We start from the raw sequence: 19,032 nt of genomic DNA, 5'->3' as shown, positions 1-19,032 counted from the left end.
CCATTAGTACCAGAGTGGAAAAATATAATTCTATTTTAACAGAATTTGCCATCCCTGGACAAAGGTCAGAACAGAATTGATCACTCAGAGGTGAACAGTCACTTCTTTTAGAGCTTTCTGAATTATCTCCTTGGAGCATAAACAGAAAGGATTTAGGAAACTATTTGCTATAAAACTAAGAAGTTTTCCAAGGACTGCAAGGCTTGCTATGCATGACCTCCTCCTTCCTTTCAAGAGCAGGGATCTAAGGAAGAAAAAGGGCTAATGCAACTTATATTAAAAAAGGAAGATTTTCTTGCAAATAATTTTAGTGTGTATCACCACAGGCAAACTAAGAGCTCAGGTTTTACCTATAAGTACATCTCTCATGACAGCAGAAAACACAATATGCGTACTGAACCATAAGTATTTCGTCAGGACACTGGGAAAAGGTTATTTTATGTCATGAGTGTGCCAGGGAAATGACCTGCAGCTTTTGTCCCAAGCACATAACTTCACCTCTCCACTGCAGAGACAAAGAACAGCCTCTGTCCCCAGCTTTGACTGCTCTCCAATTCAAAACAAGCTATGCCCTTGTAACTATAGCAACTTGATCCATGAAGAATATTATAGTATTACAGTTGTACTTGCAGAGTTACAGTCATCATCTTGTCATGCCTTTAAAAAGTTTTCAACCTGCATCCTCAAAGTTATTACTCAGGGGCTCCAAAGGAAAAACACACCATGTGCTCAGGCAGCCATGGAAGCAAAGGCTGAATCTTGGTGGAAAAGGAAAGTTGGTGGTGTCCAGCCAGAAACTCAGCTGGCAGCAACAAAGTGACACAAAATGCAACTATAAAGATGACTGGTTTTTTTTAGTTCCTTATGATTCTTTTGTCCTTTGATTGGCTTTTTCATGTAATTTTCTATTTTATTTTCTCTTTATTTCAGTCACACTTAAACTCAGCTCCTAACTGGGCTGTCCTTTCTTCTACTTATATTTTTCTCTACATGTTTCTATTTTAATTATGGTTTTAATTTCCAGCCATTTTTAATTGTCTTTTGCATTACCAAGAGCATTAGCAGAATGAAGGAGAAAAGTAACAGAATCACTATTTTCTTTCTTTATGTTTGCACTGGACCTGATCCCAGCGATGGTTCCAAAATCCTCTTAAATCCCAGTAACACTGATTTGACTTATCTATGGATCACTGGTATTTTTTCCTGCAGAAATCCCTGGCCCACAGTTTGGCCACCTCTATCACAGTACTCATGATACTGTATAAAATCTAGTAGTTCATGATGATTACATCCTTCAAAATATCCTAAGGGATGTAAACATATTTGTTATGGGCTCTATACTAAAAATACAACATAGCATAGCAGATAAAGCACTGAAATAATTATAATTTTTATTTTTTAAAGCATTCTCTAGTCAAAATAGCTCCTGTTAAAATCATGTCTACCAATAAAAATATGCATCCTTACAGACAAGGTTTGAAAAAACAAGTTGTAAAATTTATAATTTTACGGGTCCTATAAATTGATTTCAGCTGTTATTGCACCATGCATATTTCACTAAAGGTGATGGAATGCTTATTTGGTTGATAGCTAATGTATCCCTGAAGAATAAAAGCTGTATGAATTTACATTTTGCCATAAAGGTGATACAGACAGCAAAAGAACATTTTGTCAACTTCAGGAGAAAAACTGAACTATTAAGAATTATTTAAAGCATCATAAAGCCTCAGCAAAATGTTCAATTGTCAATAAGGGTAGACATTAATCTTTCTATCCCCTTGAACAAAATTTTTACATATCATGCTTGAGTTTACCAGATGTGAATCGTTATGCATTGCCTACTGCACATTAGAGTGCTGAGGAACCAACAAACCCTTTAAATGAAGAAATATTCCTTGAGAAGCAAAGGTCTGGTTAAAGAAACATCAGTAATGGAGAAGAAAAAGTCATGGGACAAAACTTTCCAGCACCCTCCTAGATTGAAAGCCAACTTTATTGAGTTTTCATATTGAATATGTTCCTCCTTCCAGGATTTAGTTTTAAGGGAAGGAGTTCCTGTTGACTTTGAAACCAGCCATGCAAGTGAAAAAGCAGCCCTATTGCAATATACAAAAACCAGCTGGAGAATTGCACTTCATTCTCTTCTTCACCTCAAGGAGAATCCTCCAGTGCAGCAGTTTAAAAACAAAATTTTGAATAGCTATGGGTGCCTTGCCATCCTCAGCATACCAGCCCTTTTTGTTTCAAATATACATGAGTAATACAAAAGTACTATACAAAACTAACCTTCTGGTCTGTTAAATGTGTAATTTCTCCACCAGCAGCACGTATTTATACAAATCAATGTTACCAGACATTATAGCAGATACTGAACTTTATTTATAAGTACCTTCTCACTGCCTCTAACAGGATTGTTTACATGGAATTTAATGATATCTCTCTGAAATAATTTGAGGTGTTGCTCCAACAAGGGAGTTTCTTCCTCCTGAGAGAGTAACAATTGCAAAATGATGACTCTGAATTAATTTCTCTTTAATATATTAATCTGATTTTGAACCATTAGTTTAGCTGATCAGCTCATCTGTACGATAAATCTTTAACCTTTAAAGAAAAGTTAATTTCACATTACATTAAAAACATTCAATTCACATTACATAAAATGTCATTTTGATATTTTTCTTTTTCCTTCCAGTAGAAGAACTCACCTGTACACTGTCCTCCGTTTGTGGGATCCCCATAATACCCTGGCATGCAGGTCTCACACTGTTTTCCTGTTGTTAGGTTTTTACACTGATCACAGACATTGCTGTTGATGCAGGTGCTGTGGCCATTACACTGACAAGCTGGAATACAATATTTTAGAAGATTCATTACTAAATTGCTCTTTAGAACAAAATAAACTCTATGTGACTATGAAATGTTAGTAAAATGTGATTCTGAGTTTAGTCCAGACAAATAGCCAGCATAAATATATTTGCACTTTGACACAGAACCTCTTCAAAACAGAACTGCAATACAAAATGAATTCACATAAAATCTGAGTTGTGACTTGTGAGTTTTAAGGGGGGGTTTATGAGAAAGGGGTTTTATTTGCCACTGGAGTGATTGAATTAGTCCTTACAGCTTCAAAATGCTGTCCAGGCATTTCAGAAATCTTTGAAGGGGTAGTCAGCCACTGACTGAGACTCCATGAAAACCCCAAAACCTATTGCAATTGTGAAGCATTTGAAAGCCTACTGTGATGGAGAACATGAACTCACACATCTAGCAAAACACATCTAGGGGAAAGAGAACTTCTGAAATAAATTAACTAAATATTATTTTATTTTTAATTGTCCTGACCCTCATTAGCTTTGGGATACAAAGCAATTTTAAGGACATCAGGACCACATCAAACAGCTCCAGTCACTACTCCTCGATTTTGGTGAAAGCAAAAAAAACCACTGGATTCCTATTGACATAATTTTTTCACATCTGACCTTGAAAGCATAAAATTGCTTTTTGTCAAATAGCACCACTATAAACCACTGATCTTGCAGCAGAGCTCCACTCCAGAGCTTCACATTTTGGGGAGACTCAGAAAGCACTGATCAGCCCTGCAGCAAAATCATAGTGTGAATCCTGCCAGAATCATTGATCCTGCTGCCAGGGTTTGAAGGATGACCTCTCTATAGAGTGGAGTTTCAGAGCTCATGGTGCCCAGCAGATTAGTAATCTGTCAATTATAGCAGCTTGTCAAATGTCAAACCATGTCAGACCTGTCGATTCCTCAGTGCCAAAGTGGGTGGAAGACTCAGAAGAGGACAGCTATCACAGTAAGACTGAATTTTTTTTTTAAATTTGGATTTTTAATTTAAATGTCACAGTGATTGGTGTCTTGGCTAGGGGAAAAAAAGGGAATTCTCACTGCATGATTTAGAAGTTTTTAGAGCTGTTTTATAATTTAGTAACTTAATATATTTATAGCCATTGCCAGACTTGGCTCATAAACCACTAAAACCTTCCAAGTTGACAATCTCTTCCTTCTTCTGTAACTACGCCTAGAGAATCTTCCAAACAAGTATTAAATATTTCTGTACCATTAGGTTTTCTCACTATCTTGACTAAATCTCTAGAAATCACAAGTCTTATTCTCCCCAAGAATACTTGATTGTTAGATACCTTTGTGGTGTCTCCCTCTTTTGCAGTTTGTTTGCATTCTCAGGAAAAGCTACACAAGAGTACCATGAATTGCAGCTCCATTTTTGGGGATTTTGTACATGTTTTAAATATTAAATTACTTAAAGCAAATGCAAAAAAAATACAGCCCAATAAGTCAAAAGTAAAAACAGAGTACATTAAAGAGGTGTTCTATTAAAGTAAGATTGCCTAATTAAGACTATATAATAGTGTAGGACAAATGCTTAATATTAATATTCTCTATCTAGTGGCCCATTGATTTATAAATTTTCAATTCTTGCTAATGCTTAGTTCTGTATTTCTTAATTTTTGTGTTATATAGGGTGATGAACGCAACCTTAATTGTAAATTTTATTTTTCTGCAAGTCATAATGTTATCTGGCCATACATGACAGCTCTGAATTGTTACATTCTGTTGAGTCAAAGTAAATGGAAGAGATTTTAAAACAAATTTTAAAAAAACATATACACAATAAAAAGTAATGCAATCCACAATTGATATGACACAGCACAGAAAATTACATTATATAATTGCTGATTTCCCTAAAAACATGCATCTCATTGAAAAAAGTCAGAAGTGCAAGTTCAATAAATTTCTAAGCCGGTTCACTGCAATTGAACTGGAGACATTAGTATTAAATAATTAAAATAGTCATTAAAATAATGAGACACAGTAACAACTATTAAGTAAGAATTAGGAGCTAAATTTGCTAAAGTTCTTTTTTTCCCTAAGTCCTTTTAATGTATACCACTGGCAGCAACAAAGTCACTTTCCTCACACACAAAAATGTACTTCAGCTGAATCCTCAGTGAGGCTGCCCTGGAGAGAAGCAATTTTATGTCTAATTTGCTTTTGACCTCTGTGTTGAAACAGTTGATGAAGCTGACAATTGTTGGTAACTACAGTTTTAAGAAAATACTTAAAACTAGGAAAATTTATGAAAAGGGTGTCTTCATTACAATGTGGATCCAGTGTATGGATATTGATTCCAGTTTTAAACAAACTAGTTGGAATCTACTCACACTTTTTAGAGGAGAAATTTAAAGAAAAACTTGGGCTTGCATTCTACCTAAATCTTTCTTCTCATGAGATGAATGTCAAAGCTATTTTTCTTTTCTTTTTATATGTGTTATTTGCAATTTTATGTATAACAATAGTTAAACTGAGAATCTGATGAAAATAAAACTGTATTCCTATCAAAGGAAATACTATGACAGTTATTTGAAGCCTATTGATTTCAAAGTGACCAGTTACAAAAACAAACATTTTGTTTACTGCCTGATGAATACTAATCTTAAAGTTTTGAACAAACAGTTTAAAAATTTTATCAGCAGCACAATTGCCCAGAGGCACTATAAGGAGGGTGGATATGAACTACAAGGAAAAATAAGTGCATGCCTGAAAGAACATGAATGGTTCAGCCAACAATTCATCAATGTGGCAGAATAATCTCCAAACTGCATGGTATAAACTATCTATTTACATTTGCATCCTAACTGCAAACTGTTCAGTAGGCTTACATAGACTTAGTCTAATTCTATCTCATTTCAAGCACACCACATGATTGTTGTGCTAAGAATAAACTGTTTATATAATCCATTACAGAAAATATTCTATGAAAATGAAAACAAAATCTTAGGAACAAAACCTCCAGCCTAAGGAGATCAAAAATAAATTTCATATCAATTGAAATTTTAATTCTATGACTTCTGTATTATTTGTCCCTTAAACACATAAAGCAAGGGAATGTTAAATTGAAGTGGAACTTGAGTAAATTCTTGGTAAGAATGTACAATGAATACAGAATTTTTCCATATAGAATAAATAGTAAACAGCAGGTTTAGACAAGTAATATATTTATCTATTACAATTTCACTAGTGGCAGAAATTATGCATTGCACTAAAGGGTTAACAATCCACTTATTAATATACAGTCTAAGTAATGAAATTCCTATACAACAACAATAGATTGTCATTTTATTGCTTACAGAAACATACTAGAAGCTTCTTTGTTCAAGAAGTAGTATTAGATGATGTGGAAGGTTTCTTTGGTTTTAACTGAAAATATGCAGCAGTGTTCAATTCATATTTCATTTCATTATTCTAAAACTTTTTAAAAACCCTCATTCTATATATATGCATACACAGTAAAGAAAATACACTGATGAAAAAAGCAGACAAGAAAGTAAACACAGCTGCATGTACCCATAAAAGTATTGATCCTACAAAAGCTCCAGCTTCCAAAATTATCAGCAGTAGAACATTTCCTGGAAAAACTTTAGCACAGTTACACCATTTTTTATTTTATTACTAGACACTAAAAAAAGAGAAAAAAACACACAAAACCAAACCAAAACTAAACAAAACAAAGATTTTAGGCTGTCTTTTAAACTGTACAATTTATTGTAAATGACTTCTGGAGTGCTGTCAAAGTCCCCAGTGTGCTTTTCATTTGCCTGCAGTCCTCCACTGCTGCTTCCACACTCTGCTGCCAGGGTTGGAGGATTTCCACACAGGAGGCTGCACCAGCACAGCTTTCACTGTCTTATAGCACCTGAGATCTTCCTTACTTTTCCAATGAACTCAAAAATTAAAATACTCTAATCAGACTGGTGTGGCTTAAACTGAGACTTCAGAGATTCTCTTTAAGCATATATTCTATTCACTCTGAGTGTCTAAAAGGTCAGCTGGAAGCACAGCTCAGGTTTTGGCAGCCCCCCATTCTGACAGTCAACTGGACTTGGCAAGAGCAGGAGGGAATTTTGTGTCCATCAGTCTTTTCCTATGGATAATTTCTAGCCAGTTCCACTCCTTGATGGAGCCAGAAGCCAGAAGAAAGCAAGAGCTCAAGAAAATTCCTATACTTTGATTTCTAAATCAAAGGAGGGACAGGATGGGTGAAAACTTATCTACAAATAAATGGCAATTTTGTCTAAACTGCTTGCAATGCATTTCATGTACCATGTGTTCAGTAGACAAACAAACTCTACATTTAGGGAATACTTTTTAAAAAACAAGTCTTTCATGAAAATGCCATTTGCATTACTTAGAACAATTACAATATTTTGGTGTGCTTAAGCTCTTACTTGATAAATAAGAAAGAATGGAAGCAAACCTTACCTGGACACTGGATAAAAGACCACTCATAATTCTTTTCCCTTGGGCAAAGAGTAGCATCAAGCACCATTTCATTGGAGTGGGCACTGGCAGGCTTCATTGGGCCTCTTGAGGAGCCTTCCAAGCACTGTCCTTTGCCAGTGTTACTGGGGTCATTGCACCATCCACACCCTGGCTGCTCCAAACACTGTCCACAGGTCCTCAGCCCAGAGCAGTTTTGAGCTTTACAACATGGAATACAATATTAATGCATTGGTTTTTAAATAAGATGCTTGGATTGTACAACAGGAGGTGGAGCATTTATTTTTCCTTGTGCAATTTTTTTTTTAAACAATCAGTAATACTAGTAAGAAAATCTGTTTTCATTTTCATTACTTAAAGCTATTAAAAGATGCAGCAGGTGTGTGTTACACCACAATGCAACAATAAAACTTCAAACCAATAAAGATAACAAAGTAGAAAATAATATTGCACATCTTCATTAGACACACACATTCTTTAGCTATAATGAATAGAATAGAATAGAATAGAATAGAATAGAATAGAATAGAATAGAATAGAATAGAATAGAATAGAATAGAATAGAATAGAATGCATTTATTACTAATTTTACTGAGATAAACAGCCCTCCCAACAGGAAAATTCTAGAGTTCAACACAAGGTAAATAAACCAAGTAAGAGTGATAATATTTATAAATATAAAAAATTACAAGATCATTCAAATTCAAACCAAAAATTATTTTGGCCACAAAGTACCCCTGGATGTCACCTGAGTATTTGCCTACAAATATGATTTAGTTTTATTGCATACAGCTTTTGAAGCAAGCTAGCAAAGCACACATCTCATTTAAATTAACTATATCTTAAGGTTCTCATCAATTAATCAGGTTTCATTTTTTAAATTGCATTCTAAAATCCAAATCTCCCTTCACGTCTTTTATACTCTCTTCTTTAAAATAATTAAAGTCTTCCTCATATTTCAAATCTGTTTAGAACCAAATAAAACTCCTATTCTGAAGTTACTTTCATTTTTTATTAATAAGAAATTAACATTTTAGTAACTTCAAGAACACCATTAAAGTTCCCAAGCTTCTTTAAGCTTTTTCTGATAGATCTTATTTTTTTTAATTACTGTTGTAACACTGGATCAAATTAACATCAGACTCATTCAAACATTGATCACTATGGGTTTCTGTCTCTCCTCACATTAACTTTATAGGTTTCAAAATTAAATTTTAAAAGCACACATGAAGGTGAAGCCAGAATTATCTAAGTTTCTTTTTAAAAAGAAGAAAGTACTTTAAAGATTCCCAGAGTTATTCTGAAGGACACTCAAATGGTTTCTGTGTGAGGTAACTTCTCAATTTGGTTCATCTGCAGCCAGAACACTGCATCCAAATAATGCTCACAGTTACCTGGTCCACAAAAGGAATAGTACTGAATTATTTCCTTGCTAAGTAAATTAACTGAGAGCAAAATAAAGATAGCTTCTCTGACTTCAACTATTACAATTGTTTGAAAGTAATGAAAGCTGTAAAAAGAAAAAATACTGCACAGTCTAAAGACACCTGCAAATATCAGGAAAACAGGCACTGAAAAGTCTGAGTGAATCTCAAAAGGATTTTAACAGGACAGAAATCTGAAGCAAGAGCTCTTCAGTAGACTTGGAAGAATCCAGACAGGAGGAAGTGTTTCAAGTTTCCCAAATATGGAAAATAGCAGGGATGGGAAAAGGCCAACTGTTGTTGCAAATTTTCAAACATGAAAAATCAGTTTTAAACCATCTGTGCTGAAGCTGAATGATACAAATTTGGGCTTTTGAATACATTAGAGGATCAGCAGAAAAATAAAGATGATCATTCTGCACTGGCTGGCTTGCCCTTTCAGAGATGCACTCTAAACAATCCAAACAAATCTCATGCTGCTATTTATACTCATGCTGCTATTTATAAAGCCCTGAAGTATCAGCTGCATTATCTTTACAGAGGCTAAAACAGAACCAAAAGTGAAAATCCTCAGCTATTATCTGTAGTGGCATTCAGCTGAAAAACTGAAGAGAGCTGAGAAGCAATTGTTGATAGAAGAAGGGGATATTCAAGCAGCAATTTTGTTTTCTTTGAAATTCTAGAGGTGGTCCAAGATTGTTCAACTGTCAGCTATTCAGTCAAAAGTCATAATGGATGGAAGATGTGCAGAAGAGTTGAAATGCAATTTTTTGGCAAGTAGGTATTAAAATGACAATATGTCACCAATAAAACAGCATTCCTCATTTCTAATTCCAAGTTGTGAAAATAAATGTGAAGTTCTCAGTTTTTTGGGTTTTGTGGGTTTTTTGTATTTTAAATCATACATACTTGTCTGAATATTTTCTTCATTCAGAGCAAAACATCCAAAAGTTCAGAAATCAGTCATTCAAAATAAAAAAAAAAAAATTTTAGAAACAAGGAGACTTTTTTAAAGGTATAGTTCCAGTGTGTACTTGAAGTAGAATCACGATCCTTTGATAAGGGAATTCACTTAATAATTCGTTACTTCAGCAGTAATAATGATATATCTACCTAATAAAATTTCAAGCCATTTACACTAAAATAATATCTGAACCATGCTTCATTTGGCCATGCATTTTCTTGTTTAAATGCAAAATATCTGATGTGATAAAACTCTGAAAAAAGTGTTTACAGCCACAGAATCTTGGATTTTTTTCTAATTTGTTGAATAGAAAGTACATTTTCATACAAAATTCCCTTTACATAATGTTAAACTGGTATATAGCAAATCCCTTTTGCTTTATTTAATATAAACTTTTATAGAACTGACAAAAATGACAATCAAATTAAAAACAATTTCTTATGTTCCCCAAACAAATTGAATCAGCTTGATGTGCAAACACTACACAGAGAAAAACTGAATTGAAAGTTCAGGCTGACATAATATCTTCTAGTTCAAAAACATAAGCATCATTTATGTGGTATTCTGTCAATTTTATCTCTAGATTTTCAATCTATTTATGTACTGCCACAACTCACTACCAATATTTTATAAGTTACAAAATTGATTCTTGTACAGGAAAGGAAAAAAGAAGTTCTGTAAATGGTTATGAGAGAGAAACCTTTATATAACTACAGAACTATTATTTCAAACACACTGACAAGAGATTAAGTGTTCCTATTACCTATTATACTGAACATGGGCACTAGAACCTGGATTAATACCTGAAATTTACTAACATAGCCAAAAAGTTTTCCAGAATAGCTCAACGTGGTCCTGGTTCATTACATTCTATGATTATTAAGGATGAAGAAGGAACCTCAATTAGAGGAATATGGGCTCATGGCCAGTATAGCCTAAAGGAAAAGCTTTCCTGTGCCCTATTTCCCTTTCACCCAGTAGTGGCCTGGTACATACAGCTCTTTTTCTCTCCTAAGGTTAGAATATATCAATGGTTCCTTTTACAGACACATCAAGAACTTGTTTTGCTTAGTATTTTCCTGATGCTTAGGTGAAAACAAGCCTTTTGTGTTCTTCAGGGTTTTTTTTTTATTTTTATCCGTAACCTATCAAATGGAATCATGATCTAATTATGTTCCTGAAAGCAAGTTGCTTGTTGTTGTCAAGATCGTTAAGCCTATCACAAGATACCCACAAATAAAAGATTTCAGAGGCTTTGATAACAAAAGACCCTTATGGAGAGAGAAAGGAGAACAGAAGTAACCAGAAAAACTCTCTCTGAGCAGAGCAATAAGGAGAGTCCAAAGGTACACCTCAGAAATCCTGAAAAATTCTAAGAATCAATCTTCTGAATGATGGTGACTGAGGAATTGTTCTAAATAAACCCCAGCTAAGACTAGAATCTAAGGCACAATGCAGCTCACTCCAGCATGTGCATCAATTATGGCACCAACAAACCCTGGAAGTGCTGGAACTGAATGGGGCTGATTCTGGTGGCGCCCAGCTCAGGAGGGAAAAGCTGTGCCTGATACTCTGAAAAATACTTGGAAGAGATTGCTCATTCTTCTGAAGAGACATTGCACCAAGCTCTGATGAAATGTGCTTCCAAAGGGGACATCCAGGGAGTAACACTGCTCCTTGACAAAGTAAGAAATCACCCCAAAGGATGAAATGGGCAATCTTGAATATTAATGCAGCCTGACACAGTCTGATCACACAGGACAGAAGTTTTCTGTACCTCCTCTACCTGCCTGATGGCCTAATAGAATTACTTCTACTTCCATAGAGATGATGAATAACCTGCAGGAGTTAGTTATTAGGGATCAAGGGTTAATAATCCCCATCTTCAAGGGAGAAGAGTATAAGGAAGACCCAGATCATTTGTTTTGCATTTGTGTTACAATGTTCTCAAGACTATTACCATCATTATTAAAACTTTGTTTTTATCTTTGCATGTTATGAAAATGGCATAGCCTGAATCGAAAAAAAAAAAAAAAGAATTCAGAACATTTAAACCTTTAAAAATTCAGCACACTTCCTTTTCTTAGTAACTTGATCTTGTCTAAGTTTTACATATTGGTTACCCAATTTTAACATCTTCTAGTTAATGTGATTGTTTGTCACACTAACATTGGTCATACAAGAAACCACAGTAATTTTTCTTTATCTGAAAGGAATAAATACTTTTCACAGTTTCAAAAGACTCAATATATTCCATCATCCAAGAACTGCCAGCATTTTATCTGTATCTAAGAACTGCATACTCAGCACTGACTTCCCACATTAGGAGCTATATAAGGTCATTCATTTGAAAATCTTTTTATCTCTAGTGAATGTGCTGAATCCCTCCAGCTCTTTTGAATGAAAAACAAACCTACCAATATAATGAGTGAGATGAACATTCACAGAGATACTCACGGGAGCAGGTGGCAGTTTGCCACTCCAGACACTGCCCATATGGGAAGGAGATGATGTAGGCATTGGAGTCCACGCATCGCTTGGTGCTGCTGCACCACATGCATTCCATGCCATTGCTGGTGCAGTTGGAACAGCTTGTCCTCAGGGAGCATGGCTTCTTGCAGGGCCTGGCATTCTGGTTGGGACTGACTGGAAAAGGATCACAAATATTTTATCACTTTGAACACCAGTTCAATCTCCTTTCTCTTTCACCATTTGTTCCATTAGGAAAATCCCTATTGAAGTGGTTGTTTCCTTTATTAGCTATAAATATTTTGATTCAAATTTATATTTCTGCATATTAATATAATAATATTTTACAAAATTTCATATGCAAAACTGAGCATGACTTATAGGACAGCTCACAGAGTCCATTTTAATGTATGTTAATGTGAACAGTCAAGTGGCTGTTAGTCACAGTAAACTTTCTACACAAACAAACCTAAAAGACACAAACTAGAATTTTGGATTTGTCAGTCTTTTACAACTTTAAGATACTCACTGATGTGCAGCAAGGTTCAGAAAGAACACATCAGCACTGCTGAGTATCTCCACTTGTAGTTACAACTACTGTTACCATTGGCTGTTACCAATTTAGATTTAGAGGCAAACTATAGGATTTCTGGCATGAACTAATTCTCAAATAAATATTTGCTGCTTTAGGAACTATTAATAGGTTATTAATAGCTATTTCCAAAAAACCAAAAAAATATACATTTTTGTAACTATTTAATGCAAATAGTGCCCCAATTCCTCTTAGGCAAATGAAAGCCCAAGGAGCTTGTTATTCACAGTTCCTGGGAGTAAGAGGCTCCTTACCAACAGGTTTTTCACACACAAGGCCATCTGCCATGGCAGTGCAGGGATTTGCCTTCAGCCCTGCCACCTCTGCTCTCTCCAGGTAGGCACAGAAGCCGGAGTCGTTGGGCTCTCCCGGGAGCCACTGCAGGGTGGTGTTGGTGAAAGGGGACATGTCATCCCAGCCCCAGTAGGAGATGTTGATCTTCCGCAAACCCACCCAGGGGGAAATTTTCTGTGGATGAAAATGAAACAAACGTGAGAGAATGATTTAAAATGCTTTTAGTTTTGATAAAAGGTTTCAAAAAAAAAAGGTTAACAGCAACAACTTCACGTTTTCAGAATTCACCATGTTATCTCATTTTATCATCTTATCAATCATTGTCCACACAGTTTGTATCTTAATTGTTCTATCTTGCTGAATATCTCCAAAAACCCCAACAAAAATTCCACTCTTTATATGCTCCTCTTCTACTAAAAACCTGTGTTCTGTTCCAAGGAAAAAGTAGGATAAATATTCCACCCTCTAAAGTCCATACCACTGATACTGATCAACTTTAGGCAATTCAGAAACAGAAATAAAAGTGGCACGTTTATATTTCCAATGCTGTTAAATACTCATTGAATATACTTTCATTATTGATTTATAACATAGTCTAGAAAAAACTAAAAGCACTAATTTTAGAACATATTTAGGATACATCAGTAAAACTACATCACAATTTCTACTGATTTTTATCATTTCATCTTTACATATTTACCAAGTGAAAAAGCAAATTTTAAGGACAAAAGGCATTTGTTTGTTCCAAGATAAATCTGCATGCCACCATTGGTGTAAAAATCTCAAGACACCCAAACCAAATGTGTAATCTCTGTGCAGGCAGTTTTCATTAAGCCCAGTTTAAACACACAGAAGAGAGATACAGAAAGACAACAGGGCTGTGATAGGTCCATGATGGCAGGTGGATGCCAGAATACCAAACCCAGCTGCCTGCCCAGGCAGAGGATACACACTGTCAGCTCCAAAGCAGAGATATTGATCTGATTGTGAATTAGGTTCACAACTGATTTCATTTGCAAGATAAGTAAAGGTAATTTACAAGGTAAGTAAAACACTATAATACACCTAATGGGAACCTGCCATGGTTAAAGACCTATGTATTCCACAAGTGAACCAAGAGTTATTGCCATTCTCTATCCCTGGTCTTTCACCTTTGATCTCACGTTTTCTCTGGCCACTCAGGTTTAACCCATGGCTGAAAAGAAAATTTTTCAGTACTCTTAATTCTACACACAATCAGAGCATTCATCCTTTTTTTCCCCTGCCTTGTTAAAGCAAATTTAAATATGAAGGATTATTAATTTTGTTTCAAAAATTTACAAAAGGGAAATATTTTTAAAATAATAAGTCTGTTGATAATAATTATTCCTGACCTCCCTAAAATGTACTCCCTATGCTCTCTTCTTCTTCTCTACTCTCAGTTAAAATCATGACCAAATAAAAATTGCTAGACCTATTAACACTGAGGGACACAAGAACAATCTTAAATAAACCAGAAAGTGACTAAGAAATGTTCCATTCCATAAGCAGTAACATGTTCTGGAAGCCTCCTGAACAGCAACAAGAACATCCAGCAAAATTACCACTGCCCACTTTGTGTCTTGCTTCTGCATTTACTTCCTGACTCCACTGCTAGCCTAGGTGATCAACCAGCTTGAACCAGTCTAGACCGTTTTGATCCAGCTTGAACCGGTTTGAACCAGTCTAGACCGATTTGGACAGGTTTGAACTGGTTTGATCTGGTTTAGAGCAGTTTGATCCGGTTTGAACAATAAATACCTACACACATATCCACACAGCTCCCTGTAGATGCTGAGTGTACACACTAAGCACATGTAAAACCGTATCAGGGGCTTAGGCAGGATGAATTGCTGACTAGCACACACATAAACCAACCCTAGAGGTCTACTTTGTGATTGAGGGATTCCAGCCAAGAGAATCTTTCACATATTACTGATTGTTTCAATTGCACTGCCAAATAATTTGGCCTCAGCATCAATATATATATAAAAAAAGGGATCCTATTCCAGCTATGGTGAAAAAGTATATGAGCCAACAATGAAAACAGACAGTGCAGCAGTGATATTTGGAAATAAATTCTTCCATTTGAGTAGGATACTGTCATGGAACCCTTTTCATGATGACAAAGTCCCAGGGAGAATCATGAAAGCCAAAGCAGCCATAGGAGATAAAAGCAGCATCCCTGAAATGAAAGTCTTCCAGCAAAAGCAACACATATCCCAGCCATAATCATTCTTAATAGCTGTACTATCTGGACAGCTTATAGTCATCATGTCAGGCATCTCAAATTCCATATGTACCCTCTCTGGCTCTTTGCTAGGATAAAACATCAAAATACAGACCCAAATGCTGATGAGCACGTTATCAAATACCATCAAAGCTGTGACCTTGCACTCAGGCCTCTCTGGCCATGCTGTTAGGATGCCAAGCACAGATTATCCAAGTAAGGCCTCCCAAATGCTCCAATGATGTGCTTAACGTGCAGATTCAATTATGTGGCATCACTTCCATCATGTGGTGGGGCACAGGTGAAGACTGCTGGCAATAGCACACAGTGTGTGTGGATATCATCAAAGCTTATCACCAAAAATGATTGCTGCTGCACTGTGCAGAAGCCAACAGGAAAAATCAAACCACAACAAGCACATTCAGGAAGTTCCACATGAGACACCTGCACCCACCAGGGCCATCAAACTTTCTTTTTTTTTTAAAAAAAAAAGGAAGGCATAAATCTAACATAAATTATCTCTCAACCTGATGAAAGGTTTAGTCAGAAGTGCTCGGAATCTCAAAGTACTTGAAGCAACAGAGGGACTTCAAATGTGTTGACAGAAAATGCCAATCTAGTTTCTTCTTCAGACTTAAGAAATAATGTGAGTTGACCATCCTTCACTTGAACTCTGTAGTTGTTTCATTTAATGTAAAATAAATGTAGAAAACTGGTTCCTTTACTTTGAATATTTTGCCAAAGATGCTTCTGAAGAGGATCAGACAGGAAGGAAATGAGACTGCCAGTTCTCTAGAACCAGAACTTGCTGATGCAAGATTCCAGCTCCCAGGCTTCTTGAAAAATGCTTTTTATCAAACCAGATGAGTGAAAAATACAGTTCAAATGAGCAAATCATCTCATTTATTGGAAGTTCAGATGATCTTTACTCAACAGAAGAACACTACTCCTCAGAGTTCTGAAGACTTGGTCTTCCTTTCTATATATGTATATCTATAAAAACTCCCTTGATACATGACATACACTTCATGATATATATTTCAGAATTATTAAATTCTGTGAAAAATTGCTGGGCAGGACTTTATTTTCATCTGACAGAGGAACAAAATTGCAATCATACAATGCATACCAACAGAACATCATTCTGTAATCTCATCTCCTATTAAGCTGAATATAAGGCCAACTTTTAGTCATGTCAGGAATCTATAAAACACTGATCACTAATAGCTTCAAAAATATGCTCTTCTCTTATTCTAAATCTGAAAATTTTAATTTGTTTTTAAAACAGTAATCATGGAACTATGTTAGAAAGGAAAATTGTTTAACCTTAACTTGAAAGGTGATAGTTCATGTCAAATCCACTGTTTAGTCAGAGAATTTAAATAAGATTAAGTTGCTTTGAGATTTAAAGTGAAAGGGATCATTTCTACTCATGACACTTTTTTTCAGGTACTACTGCTGAATCAGCCCTAAACTAATGAGGGCTGAATAATTTGCTGATGAGTGAAGCAAGACTATCTTTACTGAATAGCCAATTACCATTGAGGCTCAAAAATCTCCCCTGTTTCTTAATTATGCAAATTACTGAGGAAGTATATATCTCTTTCAAAAATTTATCTCCACCTTTATTTAAATTCCTTTTATTTTGGATCACAGATTATCCTGAAAGTGTATAATACACTAATGTCTCAGTTTCTATTGCGTGCATCAGAACACCTTATAAACAAAATTCAACAAACTTCTCAGGAATGGTTTGAACTCCTTCATTTGTTGCTCTAGGATGAAACATACAATTAAATTGAAAATACTGCAGCCTCTCAGTGCCCCTATTTCCATAATATTCACAATTTAGAGAAAGGCTTGTAGTTTATTTGACTCTTTTCTACACCATTCTGAACAAGAAATCTACTTCCTGAAAAAAGCAGCTCTGTGAAGAGAAACATTTATGCAGACACACTGCCGGGTTTTCCATTCCTTAACTGCATCAATAATGACTATGCTGGATACCAGCACATTCCACATTTTGTAAATATTTACCCAGTGACTGACACATTTTAAGCAGTGGAAGCAAGATTCATGAATTTTAAGTGTCTCTGGATCTGTTAGACACATATGATGCAGCCTGGATGCAATCAATAGTAGGACTCATGCATTAGGTCATGAGAACACCTAATTCTCCTAGTCTTTTTTAACTTTTCTGTAGTCCAATTGGTTTAAAAAAAAATGTACAATCTGGCAAATTGAAAAAACTAGAACTTCCCCATTTTCCACCTACAGATGTTATAGCTAATATTCCAGTGGGACTTAAGTTTCTTCTTGGAATTTATTTTTTATAGGGGACAATTTTAGGGGGAAATTTCCATTCTCAGAAATCCAAAGTGAGTTGAGCTCCCCTAATCCTGAATGTAAGACGACAAACTAGAGCTGAGCTAATGGACAGTCAAAACAACAACTGTAAAATGGAGACAAAGTGCTAAAATAATTTATGAGACTTCTAAAACCACAATAGGAAAGTGGGACTGGTAGAAACCGTTCTAAAGGGAGTAATTCAGAAACCAAGAGTAGATGTCAACTTCACCACAACCACACACATTATAAAACCAGAGAAACACAGAGCCCTCAGAGAATACTTTGAGCTAACAAGGAATAACATTGCTATGCAAAGCTCATTAATTAGCTGCAACCTACACTCAAGAGTAATTTATAAAAAGATGCTTAGCCTTGTGAGCGGTGAGTCAAAGGAAAAGTTGCAAGCACTTTATATAATGAAAGACATTGTATAAAACTGTTCTTTGTTTGTGCTTACTACACCAAAAGTAAATCTACTCAAAATTTATTGCAAGCTAACAAGAAAATTATTATTTTTAGTTAAATCCCACAGTTGCAAGAAAATCCCAAGAGAGTTAATTGCAATTTTAAATGAATATGCAACATTTGAATATTAGCAGGAACAGTAAATTAACCTCATATTGCTGTTTAATCTATTTTTCAGAGAAATTCAAATCTTCCCTTTCATAATATTTTGCTTAGTAGGTCAATAAAAGCATGTAATAAAAAAATAGTATCATTTTTCTTTAGTGTGGGAATCTGCAGCCTATCCATTGTGTTTACTCTGGCATTCTCTGACAAAATTCAATTTATTTTTCATGAACAATACAAATTAGACTTTAAACTGCTGGGGATAATTTTAAAATACATCTGAAAATTCAACAGGGTTTTGAGTTCATACAGCAGAAATCTTTGTTTTGTCCTTTTCTTCAGAACCAAATGAACCTTCTCCTCATCCTTTAAAGGGAGGCAACCTATTGATTTCCAGTTTAGTATTGGGATTAGGAGAAATTATTTATACACAATGAGGTCTGGATAGGGTAGGGAGACAATGGCAGTCCCTCCCTCTGAATCTTTCCAAGGCATCTATTATTGTAAGCATGATATAGGAATTGTAATAAATTTGTCCCAGAAGAAGGACTTTGTGTATTAGGAAACAATCCACAAAATTACACGGTTTTTCTCTTACCAATAAAAAATGCTGAAGTCCTTACAGTTGTAGATTTACTGATAATATTTGGCAGTTTGTAAAATACACAACAGCTACCTAAGTTGCTTTTCTTTTCTCAACATAAGAATACCAGAAAAGAAGGAGATAAAGTCAGAATCATATTCTTATTTCCAAATGCTGCTCTGACACATTCATAAATCCTGAAAAGTTTTTTGTTTTCAGGT

At 35.3% G+C, this 19,032-nt stretch overlaps 1 protein-coding gene across 3 annotated transcripts in view; it reads right to left on the bottom strand.

Moving 5' to 3' along the window:
* ATRNL1 (attractin like 1) overlaps positions 1–19,032 on the bottom strand; it is a 425,814-nt gene that overhangs the window by 310,717 nt on the left and 96,065 nt on the right. For all 3 annotated transcript variants that reach the window (XM_056494988.1, XM_056494990.1, XM_056494991.1), the window contains exons 16-19: positions 13,022–13,235; positions 12,164–12,352; positions 7,301–7,519; positions 2,706–2,843 (exon numbers count right to left, since the gene is read on the bottom strand). In XM_056494988.1, coding sequence (XP_056350963.1) covers positions 2,706–2,843; positions 7,301–7,519; positions 12,164–12,352; positions 13,022–13,235 — 760 coding nt within the window. The remainder of the gene's footprint in view (positions 1–2,705; positions 2,844–7,300; positions 7,520–12,163; positions 12,353–13,021; positions 13,236–19,032) is intronic.

This window comes from Oenanthe melanoleuca, chromosome 6, assembly GCF_029582105.1.
Source record: "Oenanthe melanoleuca isolate GR-GAL-2019-014 chromosome 6, OMel1.0, whole genome shotgun sequence".
Lineage (NCBI taxonomy): Eukaryota > Metazoa > Chordata > Aves > Passeriformes > Muscicapidae > Oenanthe > Oenanthe melanoleuca.
The sequence above is the reverse complement of the archived record's forward strand: the minus strand, read 5'-3'. Positions and strand labels throughout refer to the sequence as shown.